Source organism: Struthio camelus, chromosome 5 (genome assembly GCF_040807025.1).
Source record: "Struthio camelus isolate bStrCam1 chromosome 5, bStrCam1.hap1, whole genome shotgun sequence".
Classification (NCBI taxonomy): Eukaryota; Metazoa; Chordata; class Aves; order Struthioniformes; family Struthionidae; genus Struthio; species Struthio camelus.
Window position 1 is genome coordinate 71,831,899 of NC_090946.1, and position 18,726 is coordinate 71,850,624.

Below are 18,726 nucleotides of genomic sequence, written 5' to 3' on the forward strand. Positions count from 1 at the left end.
TATTTCTATTCTCAATCTCCGCATGTCACGCGTTAGTTGTGTAGAAAGATTAAATTCTTACCGCCTTTGCTGTAACCGCTCCTCCTCAGGAACCTTAAATACAAATCTTCTTTTGCTCCTAGTTCGAAGCATTTGCTTTTTGCTGTTGTCAGATGTTTCTGGTACACTGAGGACAGCTCCTGCTGTAACATCACAGTGCAATTTTATATACATAGGTACATGTTGATCCAGAAGTATCCAATACAAGTTTCATCTTGTGTGTAAGTAACACTGCTTAAAATTTTCAAGTCACCTTGGCATCCTTTTCCCATTTCTGCCTTGCTCAATACTCACCTGCAAACTTGTTCTTGAAATATATTAGTCTTGGTGGCTCACAGTTAAGGAGATTTAGTGTGCCATCCATGTTTAATGGCCTGATCTGTTTTGAAAAAGGAGCAGGCAAAGAATTAACTGAAGCCCAGCATACACTGCAAAAAAACTTCTCGTTTGAAATTAACCCCGTCAATTTCTACATTGGAAGATAACTACTTACCCTTCGCAGGCCAATAGTCTGGACCCATTCCATAGTGTTAACCTCAAATACATCAACACCATACTCGCTGTACACTGTTACATATGAAGAATTACAACCTGCATATTTTGAAAACAAACAGAAAACCATAATGACGTTTCAGAAGTCTGGAATTGACATACATTTGAGCAAATTTTAATAGTCACAGGTTTTCCACTACGTGTAAGATACGTTTAAAACCTCCAGTACCTGTCAAACTCCCTTTCAAACAGGTATTTTGGCAATAGATTTCCTACAACTGCCAGCATCACAGAAAGGTTTAGATTTGACCCTTTCAGTATTTCTAATTTCAAACGATGATTTCATTAAATCGTCAAAATGGCACCTGAAGTTTCCAAATGCAAACAAATTTGTTATGTGGTAGGAACTGGACAGCCTGTTTGAGGCTAGCTCTTCTAAAGATGCAGACTGCTGCACTTCGGAAGCAACAAAGTGCATCTGCTGTGCGCAGGGGAAAGGAGAGGGTAACCATCTGTGAGGGGGATCATGAAGTCATGCTGCAGAGCTATTTTAAATTTCCTTCCTCTTTGGCTAACAATTATCTAGCTTTAGATATTCATGGCGGGGTTGCTACCATCAAGTTAACAGAAAAGGGTCACCACACGTAAAGCCCAGAGCCTTCTTTCTCTTTTAAACTGCTTTTTTCTTTCCTTAAAATAAAAGGTGTAAACAAATACCTTTATTTTAGCTTAAAAGAAAAGCAAAGCAAAGACCATTACCACTTCATACCAACACGCTTTTCCTCATGTAAAGACCACGTCCTGATGTAAAAAAGTTACTAGAAGTTTACGGACTTAATAGAGGAAAGAAACTCAGCCGAGTGAACGGCTTCAATAAACAGAAGGAGAAAAACAAAACAGTAGAACACTTATCACAGAATCGCCTTTCAAGGACTGAAGTAAGGTTTCGGTGGCGTGCTTTTAAAGTCCCTCAAAGACAGCCCGGGATAGCTATCACGAACGCGCATCCCAGAAGTGACTTTGGGTTAGCTGTGCGTTATATGGGGTCACAGTTGGCTTGGATGTCCAGACAAAGGCAGGCCATGGAGCATCAGACAGAGACACCAAACGCTTCTGTGTGGCCAGCCCAAAGGCAAGACCAGCACTTACCAAGTTAGAGCTGATGAGCTCGATCAAATTTGAACCGGTTCCCAGAGAAACACATCAACGCCTGTCTGTACTGGGCTTGCCCACACTCCAGCTTTGAGATCTGCGCTGCCTCCACGTATGTGCACTGCGCTGTACCCCAATTAACAGTCCTACAACGCCTAACCTGGTTCAGCACAGCTTCAACATGTTAACCATGGTGTAACTGCAGTTGAGACAGACTGCTCAGGATAACACAGTAGACTATTAAAACAGACCTCAGCCTCTCCTCACATGAGGTGACCAAATACCCTACAAACAAGTGTCTCCACCATATCCTAAGATCTCTCAACAACACGGTCCTTTACTACAGCAGAAACTGCAACAAGGAGAGAACTATGTCTACTTGGATGACCACCTGATGGGACAGTTAACAGGAAGGGAGGAAAAAGTCATGTTCCATAGTGACAGACACCAGAACCGAGGAAGGAGGACAAGGCTAATGAAAAGGGGAAGTAATCAAATTTCCTTTGGCAGTAGACTTCGCTGCTATCACTACAAAAAAAGCCCAGTCCAATGCCACTCAGGACTGCGTATGCAAGAACGGCATTAAATATTTTACGGTAATAACGGATCATAGTAACAACAGACAAAACAATCAACTAACATCTCTAGTTTGCCGAAATATAAAACCTGTACAGCTAATTAAGGAAAAGGAAACATTAGCTTTGACTAACAGTGTTTTAAAGTAAATTTGTGACTACTTTTTTTCCCCTTTCACCTTTGCTTCAAACTCCTGTAAAGAACTAGGTGAAGTAAAGCAAGCAAACAATTTCAGTTCAAGACAATTAAAATTAAACAAACTATTATCAGGGCCTGGCCTGATTAAACCTATGAGCACCTATCTAGCTGCTCAGTGTACTGTTTAAACACAGGATATTTCTTGCCTTCAGTCACCCCAAACACTTTTAACTGCTATTTGAGCTCCAAACAGAAAACGAGCTTTTACCTTGAACTGCCTTTGACTACTCAACCTGAAAAGAATCCCGCCACGTGCTTCTGTCCTAACTAGCTGATAAATCTATGTTCCTGAGAAGAGTAAGCAGCTGAAAGTTACCTTCCCCGCCTTCATTATTTTTGGCAAAATCTCTCCCTAAAAATAAAATAAAGAGGAACAAATTGCAATCGGTTCTTCAAAAAGCATTATTTTTACCTCTTATTTTGTTAACTTTGTGAACCTTTTGAGTCACAGTTACATTTGATCTTCAGCTATTTTACTTTGAATACAGGACACAGAAGACATCCTGAAGACAGCTATACTTTTATACTCTGCAGGAGAGCAAAAATCTTTACAGAATTTTACAGAACCAGTACTCTTGTCCTGTCCTGCATCTAGGGCTACTCTCTGTAAAGAGATTTTGCGTTACATTATTAATTTTTCTGTGTCCCGTAACCAGACAGAGCTTCTTTTCTTGAGACTTCCAGGATCTCTCTTCCACAAGAGACTGCCAAGTCCAAAACCGCCACCAGGAAGAACTACATAGCCTGTCCACTCCTCAAAACCTAAACTGTAGATATCGAAAGACAAACCAAAGCAAAAATAGAATACATGCCGATTATTTTTTAGACAAGTAAAGCAGCAACAGGGATATGGCAACAGAAAAACATATACATACTACAGGCAACAGGAGTTGCAGGCCACATTAGTTCCTGCATGCGTGACCTTCGACCTTGTGAATCGACGTATATTCCCATATGGCTGAAGCAAAGCAGGTATTCCTCATTACTGAGCTCCACAGCACAAAGGGCATCAAAAGACTGCTGTGAGAGGAACATAAGCGAGGGGTCATTAGGATTTACCAGGTTTATAGATTGTCCATCTCCCTGGATGTTCAACAGAGAGAACCCAGACTGGTAGCCAACACAAAGCTTGTCCTTGAACACTGTCATCCACTGTACAGTCCCTGGAGCCTGAATTTCGCTGAATTTTTTGTGGAAAGGTTTAGTTCTGTGAATTTCGTAGCAAAAAACCTGTCGCTTCACAGCCACAAACAAACAAGTTGAAGAACTTTTCTTCAGCGTTCCAGTTGTAATCAGTTGGCAACCTTTAGTTTCTGCAAGCTTTATGTCAAAGCTTCCTTCCGATCCGTCCAGAGAGGCCCAGGGGTAGAGGTGAACATGGTGATTCCGACCACAGATGAGGATGATAATTTTCTCTTTGGGAGCAAGCTCGATCTGGTACACCTTCTTACAGTCAGCAGCTCGGACTATCACTGCAAACAGAACAAGAGCTTCCGTAAGTTAAACGATAAAACTATCAGACCATGATACACTGCAGCATTACAAACTGGTGGCAGAAAACGAAGCTAAGCACGGATGCATACCCAGTAAGAAAGAGCACTTATTACACACATCCTGGATGCTCCTTTATGAATTATCAGAACATACACATGAAAAAAACCCAATAAAATAAAAACAAAATATGCCTACAACTCATTCATTGATACAAAGTCTCAGCAACATTATGGAGGAAAAGGCTCCTTAAGCTTTAGGGTAAAGGAAGAAAAAATTATACAGTGTATTGATATGCTACAGATGATAACGTGCAAGATTAACTTCTGAAAATGGTCCCACATTCAGGAAAAACGTTGGTATCTTTAATAAATTATGGCAGAAGATAGAATTGGGAGAACAAAAAGAGGAGAAATAAAAAGTATTTAAGTCTGAGAACCGAAGACGCAATGCGCTGTACCGTTAGAAACCCAATACAAAAGGCAGTGCAATCAGTGGATTTTAAATACCTGAAGGGAAAGGCAAAAAAATGCTACATGTCCTGGAGCAATGACAAGTAGTAATGGGCTTATTAAGGTGTAACCAGGGAGAGTTAGCACAGACACTAAGAAAAGCCTTATAGTAAAGACAAGTTAGGTCACCTATGGAAACCGGAGAATTCACTATTTGAAGTTTTTTTTTTCCAAGAATGGGTTAGGTGCATCTAACAGGGTTAGGTATATCTTTTTCTGCCTATGGGATAACGGCTATATTAGCACTTCTAAGAGGGCAGCATTTCAAGTGGTACAAATAGAAAAGACTGAACAATTCTGAAACAGGAAACAAAGCATAATATACATAAGCCAGTTATATTAAACTATCACGTTCCTTTTTCTGTTGGCTGAATGCATTCAAACTATTTGTCAATCATAATCAAAACAAGAAATATTAACTGGAAATTATATGCATTTTTTTCAGTAATGGTTGAGTAACCTAGCTAAGGTATCAAAATCTGTAGACCTGCTCTAAGAACTTAGCTGTTTAGATCACAAAATCAAGTGTGTTCGTGGATTTTCCACCATTCTCAAACACTTATTGAAACAGATGATGTGTCTGAAGATATTTTCTACAAAATAATCAACAGTTTTACTTCACCACAGAGAAGTTAGTTTTCTCCCGAGTTCCAATTTCAGTGCACAGTTTAGTCTATTCATCAAGAACCAGCTGATACTCTGACCAAAGACCCTTGATATAAGCATCTGGCAGTTAATTAACACTGAAAATAACAACTGCCATACAACAGAGACTACTATTTATAAAAATGCTATTAAAACACAGGAACCAGCCATAGAAAACCTGGGACAAACAATTTTTAACTTAAAACTGAAGCTGACAACTTGTCTTCACTTTTACATGTGATACAGTGATGCAGATAACTGCTTCCTTCTAAAATGAGCTTTCAAATTAGATGCATAATTCAATTCACGTAAAAAGCTGTACAGGAATCTCTCTGGAATTTCTTGTATCTAAAGCTATGTTTATACCTAAGTACTTGCAGAATGGTGACCACTGGAAGTTTATCCAAAGGAATGGCATTTATTACTGCTCAGAAAGATTTTCAAATATCTGATGTCTCCATGTATAAACCAGTTTCACCTGGAATTGGATAATAGCTTATTTTAAGCAAAAGGAAGCAATAACATTTTGCTTTTCACCTCAAAGTCACACTTCTGACTTTTTTTTTAAACTTCATTTTTACTTTGTATGTCCAGTAAGTTTTTAAAAACTGTATTCACCACCGCACTTTACATTGAAAAATAAGTTTTGGCATGACTGCAATCTAAATTTTAAGTAACTACACATTAAATTGCCTTGTAAAAGGAAATTTACATACTTCCACCAAATCCAAATTTAAGGACATATCATTTTTGAACTCTGAATTACAATGATTAAAAGCAGACATTGAAGGGGTTTTTCAGGAGACTGTCAAAGTAATTTATCCAAAGTTGGCAAAGTGACCCAGGCATCTATTAATTTTACAAATCTGTACCACTGACCTCAACATCCCTAAAGCCCAGATGGTTAAAAGACAACAGAAGAACCTAAGCTTAGAGGCTATGAATACAGGTGAAGAAAACACGAAGTATTTTGCTAGAAACAAACTTATTAGCTAGCAAAGGCTGTTAGCTCTTACGCCATAAAGAGTAGGATTTAGTGTCCTCTAAATTTAGAGCAGCTCAGGAATTACAAGAAAGCACAGATTTCACAAGGTATCTTTGGCTACCTTTGGCAAAAAGAGAGGCAACACTAGTATTTCCTAATGGTAACTTAGGAAAGGATAGCAGAAAAGCAGACTAATTTTTTTTATCTGCATCACTTCCTAGAAATACATTACTTCTATAAATTCAGTTTCACTCAACTAGTCTGTTCACTCTTTAGTGAAGAAAGATGCTACTTAAGAGTATCTTATTTTGCTACAGAAGCGGATTGCAAAATTAACTAGACTTGTTTTTTTGCTTTTCTTTGCTTAAGATTGCATTTTGTTGGAATCAATTGTCACAAGAACATCACCATGTTCATTTGTTAGTCGTCCTCTTAGCCTCCGTGGGGTGCTTTCCCCACCATACCAAGGCATGTCTCCCACTGCTATTTGTATTTACACTTGGTATATCATGCCAAAGGGCAAAACGCTTCCCTTATCCCCCACGATGGGTGATAACGCAATCCAACAGTGATAGATATGCCTGCTGTGATCACCTCCCTGTGGCACCTGGAGCACATTCTGTGTGAATTTCTGCAATGGACACAGTAAGTCTTCAGAAAAAAAACAGTCTAAAGCAATCCCACTCCTCCCAAAGCTGAGGGCAGCATGTATTAAAAATAAGGAAAAGAGCAAGCTGAGGAGAAAACACAGGACAGGGAAGGAGAGAGATAAAGGAAAGGCAAGCAAGCCAATATTAAGGGCTCATGACCTCTTGCTCTAGATATCAAGTCTGAAACAGAGTGCAAGTGGCTGTCAAACTTCTAACAGCTGGGAGAAACAGATGACAATACCAAGCAGCTTTAACCGAAAGTCTTACAATCTTGTGTTCTGTGCTATCCACCTAACTTCTAATTCATGCTGGTTTAAGTCCTCTGATAGTGCAGGCTGGTACAAGTAGGTTTCCATGTCAAAGTACCACCAGTTTTCTCACTCAATTCAAATTCTGTTTATTAAGTGCCTGACTATTCACTGAGCATCAACTGCTGCAGTGTGTGCTCTGAGTACTGAAGCATTTTGGTCTATGCTGTGGAAACACAGTTAAGATGAGAATGTGTCAAATTTGCCCTGTAACTTGGCCTTTTAATTTCAGTCAACTGAATATCATGATAATGACCAAATTAGTGTTTATATCTCACATTCACTTTTCCCTCTCATCAATTGAGTGCTTAGTACGCACTGTACATGAAGGGCTGTTGTATCACCTATATTCAAACAGCACTAAAAGTTACAGTGCTCATTATCCAGTATGTAATTACTGCATACATTATGCCCTAACTTACCGTCACGGGTCACCTCTATCACATACAGTCCTTCTTCTGAACCAATTGCTATTCTATCTCGATCTAAACAAGGAAGGAGAAAAAAAAACTATTAATTCAGTCGTGTTTAATGTTACCTTTAAAACAAACCATTTCCTTTGAACAGGTAGAAAATTTCTGGACAAAAAAGGTAATCGAACAGAAAATCAGTTTTGCTTAAGTTTATGCAGTCTACCTTTCAAAAGCGTGCTATATAGAATATATACTGTTTTGCTAAAACAATCTGTTAATTAACTAAACTATTTATTACGAGTGGATGAAGAAACTTGAGTGTTAATGCACAATTGGCAATTTCTCCACTATTAAATTCATATGAGGGTATTTAACCCTAAGAAAGTTATTTCAAGGCATCAGTGCTTTCAATACAGATGCCCACCTAAAAGCTCCAGCAATTCACATGTACTTCATAAAAGTTAAAATAAACATACCTACAATAGCAGCAGCTAAACTTGCTTTAATAAGAGGCAGCGTACTGTCATAGGCTTCTTGTGGAATATGCACAACCTGGTTTTTCAGCCTGTTTTTGTGCAGGATAGATTGCAACCCTTCTAGAATTCCAACCCACTTTCTCTTTTCATTCTCATTTTCTGTCAGGATCAGCAGAGAACAAGACTTGGAAGGCAAACCTAAGAGAGAAGCTGTCACCTTTTAACAGAGAGAAAGCAAAATTAATATCTAGTGACAAAAGTCTACTGTCATCAATACGATATGCTTTACAGAGCTGTTGAAAGTAAAGTGCACTTTTTTTAAACAATGTTGTAACGCACATAAATGGTATGAAACACAGCACACACCTAATATGGCCACAGTACTTGGAAAAAATGCACAAGCTTCAGTGTTTTCGTTTAAAAATATTCAGTCTTGCTTAATCGTTCTGAATCCTAAAATATGGGTAAGGAATGCTACATTCCTTTCCTACAATTACCATTTTAATACATGCCAGTAGAAGGCTACTTCCTGCTCTCAATTAGAATTTTAGTAGCATGCAATAATTTGTCCTGAACTCTCTCTGTCATAATTTTTAATAACTTACTGAAAATGAAATACATGCTTTCTGAGTCAGATGCATTTAAATGTAACCATACTGCTACAACCTGTTCTAGACTTTGATTTTGCTGCTTAGTTCTCAAAATACATGTCCAGAGAGAAGAGCAATTCATATCTGCGTTAAAAGCTTGGGAGGAAAACAACCTTTTGAGAGTGAATTATTCCATTCTTCGAGCCCTTTCCTAAGTCAAAACCACAATCGCTTCATCTAATTTTCAGGGAAATCATCCAGTAGATCTCTAAGCCAGATGCATTCAGAATAGGAAAAGTATCCAGGAACTATCTGTTGGTCACCGTGTGTGCTCATTAATTCTCAAAATTAATTTGTGTCCTGTGTGAAGACATCATGGAAACTGCTTTCAGGCACAAACAAACAGGACATCAACCAGTATCAGGCCTCAAAACAGATTTTTAAAACAACAGCAGTTAATCAGAAAAAAAGCAGCAGTGCAAAACTGAAGGCTATAACTATTCATGCACGGAATAAAACACCTTCAGCCTACATGCCTGCATAAGTAAAAATCCCTATAAACATGGATGACATGGTTAGGGAACATACACTTCCTGCCAGAGCAAATTAAGCAAGACCATTCACCTTAAAGAAAAAAATCTGCAAATAACTGGGATAATGGGATGTGAAAGACAGAAATCCAGAAGACAGACAGAAGTAGCGCAGTAGAAAAAGCATTGACAGGCTTGCACTTGTTCGTAGCTTGTATTACTCTGCAAACTTTGTACATGTGCTGAACTGTAACTGAATATCAACATTTTAAAGATGGCTGTAGGCAAAATGGACAATACTTCTACACTTGGGAAAAAAAAGAAAAAAGAAAAAGACTTCAGCTACAGCTTTCTCTTAAGTACTGCCACGTAATACTCCCCAATCTTCTCACAGTGGCATCTTTTAGGCAGTCCAATCTGAAAAATGGGAGAAGAAGGTCGCAATATACATAGGCATTACTCATCATGCAAAAATCTAGTATTTGTTATGAAACTCAAGTCTTTTCAACTCAAGCTGCTAACTTACGGAAGGACCTCAACTAGAGACACCAACTATTACATAAGTAAAAAATTTATCTATGGAGGCACTTAGACTGCACAGTGTCTGGATGTTAGGACAGCCTAACATCTAGCTTTAACAATTGGTTACCAAGTAGAGATGTTGGAGTTTGAGACACGTTCGTTCTTTTCTTGATTTCATGGAGGGTCAGAGGTGGCAATATCTTAGTGTTTGGCAACATTCTGGTGTTGGCTTTCGATAGCAGAAGATCCAAAACAATGAAGATCTGTCTTTGGTGGGCCAAAGGATCATGTCTTTTATACAGATGATTTAAACTGTTCTTAACTGTTGGGTATATGTTATTCTATGACATTATGTCAGTGAGACACAAACTTAGGAGACATGATGTTCAGAGTGAATTAAATTTAATTAAGAAAATAGATTCTCTTGCATCAGATGTCACTGGTTTCCAGTTGTAGGAATTCCTTCTTTAGAAGAGGACATAAAACTGAGAAAAGAGATACACCATTAGCAGTATCTTCTCTGGTGCCTGTCAACAGGGCATCTAAACAGATGAGATTACACACCAGGTCCTTAGTTAATTCAAATATCCTTAGTGTGGGTTAATCTGATCAAACTGTGGAGACATTTATCATGTCCATTCACACAAGTATTTTTATATGAAGGCTGTTTGACTGAAGTTTCTTTCTTAGCGAGATGCCCTTTGCCCTTTCAGCTAAAAAGGGCAGGCAGAAACGAGAGCACCAAGTCAGGCAGGCTATACTGTATGGATGCCTTAATCTTAAAACAAATCAACCACCATTCTGCATAGCCCATCTTCTGTCCTCAGAAGTCCTTTCCTTATAGCATGCAATATTCACTAATTTGAGAAGCAGGCAGGCAGATGTGAATAAAAAAATACTTTTAGAAACCAGTAAGAAGAAAAAGGAAATAGAAGCAGTAGTAAACTGAAAGGATGAAAATCCACTGCAGAAAATATTCCCACAAAATAGCTAGCAAAGCCACAGAAGCATCAAGTAGCCAAGACATTTCCTTACAAAAACCCTAAAGGACCAAATGACTGAGGGATCAGAGATGCAGCTGAAAACAGTGAGAGTTTCTGTACTCAAATGTAAGGGATTATAGTTATTGGTTATCAATGTACTTTTTAATATTTTTAAAATTACAGCTTAAAAATAATTCACTTAAAACCTAGAAAAGAAGTGCCTGTTGTTTAAAACCGAAGAGTAGAGCATTTAGATAGAACACACACTAAGGACGAGCTTATAACTGAGGTAATTATTTTCTCTCATTTGTAATATTTCTCTAGTATATTTAATATTAAATGAAGGGAACTGAAATTTCAAGTTTCTTTTTTTAATACAAGACAATACACGGCAAGTTAAAGCCAGAAAGCACAATCTGGGTTACAGTATTAGTCCCCAAAGCTAAGTCCTCTAAAACCAAAACAAAATCCAGGACCCAGTAATCCTTGCGGAAGAGGGGACAAGACTATACTAATGCAACTGAATTTTAACAAAATGGAGAGGGAGAAAAAGAGAAAGCAGTCAAGTGTTATATACAACAAAGCAGACAAAGAAGGTGAACTTTGTTCTTTAAAACTCTGAGTACTGTATCGTTGTTCTACACATTTCAGCACCCCTTATAAATTCTAATACCTCTGCAATGAGAACAGATGAGGTGTGCTTAATACAATAAACATTATACATGGATAACATACTTCATAATGAAAGCAGAACACTGGTATTTAACTTGTATTTTCTTTAAGAATGAATTGATAGCCATACCCTGAATATACAAGGAACATCTTTACGAGTTGCATGTATTACATCTGATGCCAGGACCGAGCTCACACAAAAATCTTCATCTCTAGCAAGAAAGAGAACAACAGAATTATATACTCGCGCACACAAAAAAAATTAAACAAAAATCTAATTGATATCGCAACTGCTTCAACAGGCTGCAACCTCGTAACACTGCACAGAGGTCACAACTGGGATCACTGCTTTATTATACTAGGAACTGTTCTTGACCCAAAGAGCTCAAGCTTTAGTTATGATTCTACAACATTCAGTACATGTAACTCAGTCCACCTGAAGTCAAGTGGGCTGCCTTTGTGTAGTTTTTGGTTTGTTGACCACACGTATTCTACAATTAGCAGCAAGAAAATTGCTCTTCCAGCCCAGCAGACACATTAGAAATGAATAATTCATACCTCAATGTGTAGCAAGAAAGGGGCCTTTGGAAAAAAAGACAAATCACATAAAAAGCTGTTGGCAACAGAATTATAGTTTGTGGGATTCAAATAAGGGTTTTCAAAATGGCTAGATTTTATTCTCTATTACAGTAGAATAAACAGGCATCAGAATAACTTTTGCATTTCACAGTGCTCCACCCCAGAGGGCTTGTCTACACAAGCCTTTTTAACTGCATTTGACCAAGCTGATCACCATAATTGTCAATTTTAGTGCAAAGATGACAGTAATGCCTAAAACTTGCCCGCACTAGAATTCATAGCTGTTGTGGTTAACGTCTATTAAAACATCTAAGAATCCTCAGAAAACAGACTCAAAGAGGCAGCTACAGTCAGCAGATAAAGCGTGGGACAGTTAGCATAATATCTGGCCGAGTTGCTTTACTGATATGAACACTGTTATTTTCAATACATCCATATTTCTGTTTTTGCTGCCAGCACGTCAAAGAGAACCATCAGTGTCAGCTCTCAGAGAATAACTGGGAACAGAGCAGCAGTATTGTTGCAACCCCATGGCAATAGTGTTCAGAAGAAATATAAATCAAGGTGCTTGTAAATGCAAACTTTATATTGAACAGAGACAGAAGATTTTGTAACATTATCAGGTATTACACTTCTTGACATTTCAGTAAATTGGAAGAAAAATTCTTGGTTACTCTGATGAATATGAGTATTGGACTTTTGTAGAGAGTCTTCAGTGCTAAGGTTCAGTATGAAAAAGTTGACTTCCCTGAGGAAAGAGGGTCAGAGTCACACTGCAAATTAGTTGGTGCTTTCCTGAAGACTACCTACTTTCTTGTAATGTTCTTGAAATTACTGGCTGTGGTGTGATGTGCGACTCACTGTTTTGCTCAGAGCGCAGGGGGAAGATCAGTCTTCCAAAGTTTCTCTCTTTTCCATGTGGGCATATGGAATTCTAGGAAGGAGCGTGCTAATACTATAATCACTTTCACTGAAGTGACTTATTTCTGTGCCAATTCTTTCAGCCTCAACTTAGTTGAAGTCCATATTCAGAACGCACAAGTCTTCTCAGAACAGAGCTCTTAAGATCCAAAAGTTGCTTGTGTGACCATGAATAAACATTCTTGTTAAATAAAAAGTACAGAGGATTTCTACTCTATCATAACAATACGAACCTGAGATCCAAGACCTGACTTGCAACAACTCCAGGCTGGGTGGATTTTCCTTCAGGCACGTCATATAAGAAGAGTTTACAGTCACAAACAACTGCATAAGCTCTCTGCCACCCTTTCTTAACGCCTGTAGGCTTTGGAACCTGTGGGTAAATAACTGATTGCTTATTATATGTAAACACACATAGCAGACACAGAAAGCGGGGACGTTTAGAAAAGCTCATATTTAGATTAATGGAATTAGAATACATTTTACTTGCCCTTCAAAACTAAGTGGGGAGGTGGGGGAAAATAAATAAATAAATAAATCAAGAAACCAAGCAGTTGTTTTTCCTCCCTTAAGTTCATCTGTTCTGTTTCAGTTTAATAAATAAAGTTTTATTATGATAAACAGTTTGGTCTATATAGTCCACAAACGCTAAAATAGTAGGACAGTTTACCTTTTCTATTACGTTTATATCAACTACGATAGAAATTCCTCCTTAAAGCAAGTTTTTTCTGGTGCTTGTGGACATTTCACCAATACCAAGTCTTTGACTCTTCTAGTAAAACCTACTGCTTCTTGCACATCTAAAGTGACAAGTGCTAAACACGTTACACAGACGGCACAAAAGCCTTAAGGCTTTAGCACAAGTTTATGAGATGCTGAAACATACTGACAGCTTCCAAACTGTGTAACTGTACGTGAAGTTTAGCGTTATTTTCTTGTCCAAGAGCAAAAGACTATTACCTTGACATAACCTTTATAGGCAGTTCCTATTCCTCTTTGCACATCTACTCCAAGAGGCCTTTTGGCTTGCTCAGGGGGTATAGGACAGACTTGAGGAGCACTATCCTTGCAGGAAACATGGCATGCAAATGAACACACTAAATATAAAAGAGAAAATCCACTGTGAAATGCATATATGAGTCAATCACAACAGGAAATTAATGTACTCTCAAAAGCGGCACATTAATTAATTATGCTGAAATCGCTGGTCAGATTTTTTAACAGCCCACTACGCTAAAGGAATGCACACACCTATATATTACACGAGATAGCCGGGGAGGGGGTAGCCCAGAGCAGACTGCCTGGCTTGTTCTTGCAGCCACGGTCTGCTCCCAGCAGGAGAACTGGGAGTTAAACACAAAGCACTGTAGGTGCTCCCCACAACCACATAATAAATTCACCTCTTTCAGGAGGCATCCTAATTATTGGGACTGTGCAAATCAAGACACACAGGTCACAGAACAGGGAAAAGCCACAGCATATAGCCAGTTCCACAGGCCTCCAGAAACGCAGGCTGGGCACCACTCTATTTTATTGTAGTCACCAGTACTAAGAAGAGAAGGAAGTGGGGAAAATGAGTGATTGGGAGTGGAACACGATGAAAGTTTTGTTCTGCTGGAGTCATCTCTGTTCTTAAGTCAATGTGATTCTAATTTGTTCTGTAGCTATCAAAATCTGGATTAGAAAGGCAAATGGGAAAATTCACGATGCAGTACTTAATCAAAAAACATAAGTAAAGAAGATTCAAGTTCAGAGGTGAGCTAAGGCAAAAAAGACCGTTTCAAACTTGCAGGAAAAGACGCAAAACAAAGTTCAGGACTGTCAGCAACACGAGACAAAATGGAGCCCCAGGGCAAGCGCTGGCAGAGCAGTAAGTGCTCCAGGGCATAACCCCACCAGGAACACAGCCCTGAAGGGCAGAAGATGCAATCCGGACATGATGTTGATGGTGTCAGTGAAGAGGGTGCTACTAGCAAGAACTAAGCTGGGCACAGAGATACAAGAAGATTACTTATACCGTAGCATTTTGAATAGATTTGTGGAATACTTCTGAGATCATGCATCTAATCAAGGCACGGGTAAGTATTTTTAAAGCAAAATATCTCCACATACTCTTACTTGCAGTTCAGTAGTGACACATGCATCAGAGAAATCCTTTTAAATAAAACTAACAGACAGGAAGGCAGGCTAAAAGCTAAACAACTTAGCAAACGCTCTCCCCAGTGCAAAGAGTTCACAATCAGGTTAGCAACAAATACACAGCTTCAGACTGATATGTTACCAGAGCTTTCCCTGCAGTCTCTTAGGCACCATTAGACACATAGAAACCCGCCCCTCCTCAGCTCTGACTGTTATCACACTAATGGTAGTAGAATCAGTGGTATGAAAGGACCATGAGAGCTTAAATTCATGCGTTCACTTTAAAAGTCTGATGATGCAAAAGAAAGGAGAACCATTCAGTGGTAGCCACCTCCCTATTTTCCTGACCAAAGAAATGATTGCCTTAAAATATATTAATGTTTTGGGGCATTTTTTAGGGGGAACTGCAGACTGCTGAAAACAAAAAAGTTAACGGACTCACCGTCACAGGCATAACCTTGTCGAACTAATCCCACCATAAGAGAGGTGCAATGACTACACTGAGTAGGGCTTGTAAATGACTTGATATTGAGCTGGTGAGCTTTAGGCTGAAAAACACGTTCAGGATAAAAACAAAACAAAAATTTTTCAGTTTCTTATTTAGGTAATAGAAGCACCTCCCCCTCAATGTCCCTCTAATATATTAGAGTGTACATTATGAAATCTGGGCTTCTTTTAATTAATTGCAGCTTGTAGAAAGCACTGCAAGACAAAAGTAACATCTTTTATTTCCATTTGCAGAAGACACTCAAATCCAAACATACCACCAAATATTTTTTCTGCTGATCCTTCTGACAAATCAACACCCATCAAAACTTGCATTTGGAAATATCTGATTAAAAACACACACCTAACAAACAAGCAACACGTGACAAACCCAAACAGGACAAGAACAAACATGGATGGCTAATCTATAAATGATAGTAGCTTTCCTTAGATCTTCAAAATAAGGTTAGCACAGTCCCCCTACCTTTGGTACAGCTAGAGAAATGGACTGAATGGTGGGGGAAGGAGCAGCAGGCATCCTCTGAAGCCGAATTGGTTCCTGAATCACAAAAAACTGTAATTGAGCAAAACGAGGCTTCAAGAATTTGTTTTATAATTGGGGTGGCAAAGCTTATCGGTTCCCAACTCCCCTTTTTCTTTTTTGAAAATTATTAAAAATTTAACTGTAAACATTGCCGTTCTGATTTAATTTGATTAAAAAAAAAAAAGAGATGGTATTTTAAAGCACTCACAGGAAAGCCTGCACACTAACAGACAAGCAGCAATACAGAAAACGTAGGAAAATGAGAAACATCAACATACACAGAGCCAGGGAAAAGGTTTCGTTTGCAACTGTCCTCAAAAGCAGGTGCAATTAACACTGACACATTACAAATAAGCAACATTCAATCCTGCCTCTTCATAATGAATGCTGCAATATGTATTTATAATGACCCAGATATACAGAGACTTTATAGTTAATTACTCTTCAGGATAAAATAACAGCTGCCTTACTTCTTGTTGCTGCTCTGCAGGTATAACCGAAGTAGATGGCGAAACTTCTGATTTGGGACCCTGTGCTTCCTGCTCACTAATAGAACTGGTCTGAAAAAGTGACAGTAAAGAAGTTAGATTAGATATCACAGATCTGATGAAATGTTCTCATGCCAACAAAATGGAATAAATTTCAAGGTAGTTACAATTATTAACTCACGGAAAAAAAAATAAAAACAATGCTGGTTTCTGTATGTAGTACACCACTTACAGCTAAATTCTTAACACTCAAAAAAAAAAAAAAAAAGAAGAAAAACAAACCCCTTCCTCAAAACAAACCTTGCTGCCTGTTGGAAAAACTCTAGAGCTGGAAGTACTGGAATACAAAAGCTAGTAGGAGGCAGCATAAATGCTGTAACAGCCTTCTTTTCCCAGCAAGACTGTCTCTAACCTCTCGCATGCAGGTATGGAATGCTGTCTGAGAAGCTTGGCAATTACTCCCTAAAACAGCTTATTTCTCATGGTAATAATTTACTACGCTAGGATTTTTCTAGACCAGAGCAGCCACCAATTCAGCCACAGGAAAAATTCTCAAAATGATACTACGCGGTCTTTTTTAAATTAAAAGTCGTTTAAAAATGGTTGCCAATTCTATTACAACCTTTATCATTAAAATAATCACGTCTATTTAATCATATCGTCTTCTATTCTACAGAAAAACGTAGGACAAACACCCATTACAAGCCTTCTATTCGTTTCACACTTACATTAGCATCTACTAATTGTCAGCACAAGGGGGAAGTATGCTACAATTCCAGAGCTAAAGAAGCTGGGTGTGGATCCAGGATACGCTATTACTGTACTCTGAGGACATCATGAAAATCATGATTAACAAACATCAGATTAGGCTTCACATAAATGATGTAATTAGCTCTAAAGGCAACGAGTAATGAATCATCCACTTCCCAGCCTGTTTAGACAGGAAAATGGCTCAGTTCAGTTAGCTCACTAAATATATTCAGACATTTGTTATTTTTGTTATAAATTGATTGGTAAAGCCGGGCCACTGACAAAAATCAAATTATACCATTATGTAATATGAACCATTTAAAAATGATGAACATGATTCAGCTTTAGCCATAATACAGAGTCAAAATACAAAGTAATAAGCCTGCAAAGAGGTATTAAAAAAAGAAAACTAAGCTAGTGCTATTTGGTAGGTTAAGTTATGGAAAAGTTAAGGAAGCAAAACGTTTACTAGTTTTAGAGGCCATTTTTACTATGACAGGTCACAACGAAAAAAAAAGTAGACAAAACTACCAGCAAGAACTTACTTCTTCCCAAAAGGCTAGCAGAGAAGATGTAGACGAAGAAGAAACAGAATCCTTTGTTGTAATGGATATGAGGGATAAAAATGATCACTTATCACCCACAGGAAAACTTCAGATGGAATATTAGTAGGCTAGCTAAATAAAACGTTTCTATGGCCGAATGGTATTTACACAGACGAAATTAACCCAAAGCAGATGACAGGGACTATCTTTGTAAGTATATGTAAAACAAATTGTTAATGGAAGTCATTAAGTTCAGTATCAGGAATTTTAATGTAGTTCATCAGAAAACCACCTACGTTCCTATAGTGACAATATATATTTACTGCCCGATCTGCAGAATGGAATCCTGATTGGTTATGGACTTGATAGTCTAACATGTTACTGTTTTCACGCTTCTCTCTCTTCCTCCCACTCCAATATAGCACATCTCGCAGCTTCAGCAGAAAAGTCAGTACGGACATTTTGTGCCTGGAAGCAGCACGTACGCATGATACGCCTAGGCAAATATCATAGCAGGCCCACGTTTTTACTTTTTGACAACAGTAACAATTTGAAAAAATACAGGAAGAACATTTTTGAGATATAAAATCTAAGCAGATCAATGAGGTAAGAATCTGAGCCAGTTTAATTTAGTTCCATAAATGTAGCAGATTGTTCCTTCCATTTTCAGTTCTTGGTTTTATCCTAAACTGTTCTATTTGCTCTGCAAAAAAAAAAAAAAAAAAAAAAAAATCCCCCAAACTCCTTAAGGATCAAGAGTTCATGAAGTAAGGAAATGTAATTCAATGCTGCATTTAACAGCTGCTTCCTCAGGGGATGTACAAACTTTTCTACATGAAACACCCACTTGGAGCCATGATTTGAATAATTAGTTTTCTAAGGATCAGAGGGCGTGTCATGATAAAAATTACTATCCCAACATCTGTGGGTCCTCTGATTCTCTTCCCAGTTCCTTCTACTCTAACCACTCCATTAAGATCTAGAGCCAACATTTTTACATCTCTGTTTAAACACTATGAACTTTATGATAACTTTCTCTT

At 38.2% G+C, this 18,726-nt stretch overlaps 1 protein-coding gene across 17 annotated transcripts in view; it reads right to left on the reverse strand.

Annotated features, from left to right (window-relative positions):
* Nucleotides 1–18,726, reverse strand: part of CDC42BPB (CDC42 binding protein kinase beta) — a 98,144-nt gene that overhangs the window by 5,433 nt on the left and 73,985 nt on the right. For 3 of the 17 annotated variants that reach the window (XM_068947131.1, XM_068947130.1, XM_068947124.1), the window contains exons 22-34: nucleotides 17,687–17,737; nucleotides 16,374–16,463; nucleotides 15,844–15,918; nucleotides 15,316–15,421; nucleotides 13,695–13,831; nucleotides 12,968–13,107; nucleotides 11,365–11,446; nucleotides 7,938–8,154; nucleotides 7,471–7,533; nucleotides 3,333–3,929; nucleotides 533–630; nucleotides 334–418; nucleotides 62–182 (exon numbers count right to left, since the gene is read on the reverse strand). In XM_068947131.1, coding sequence (XP_068803232.1) covers nucleotides 62–182; nucleotides 334–418; nucleotides 533–630; nucleotides 3,333–3,929; nucleotides 7,471–7,533; nucleotides 7,938–8,154; nucleotides 11,365–11,446; nucleotides 12,968–13,107; nucleotides 13,695–13,831; nucleotides 15,316–15,421; nucleotides 15,844–15,918; nucleotides 16,374–16,463; nucleotides 17,687–17,737 — 1,862 coding nt within the window. The remainder of the gene's footprint in view (nucleotides 1–61; nucleotides 183–333; nucleotides 419–532; nucleotides 631–3,332; nucleotides 3,930–7,470; nucleotides 7,534–7,937; nucleotides 8,155–11,364; nucleotides 11,447–12,967; nucleotides 13,108–13,694; nucleotides 13,832–15,315; nucleotides 15,422–15,843; nucleotides 15,919–16,373; nucleotides 16,464–17,686; nucleotides 17,738–18,726) is intronic. The other 14 variants (XM_068947134.1, XM_068947139.1, XM_068947126.1 and 11 more) reach the window with 8 other exon arrangements.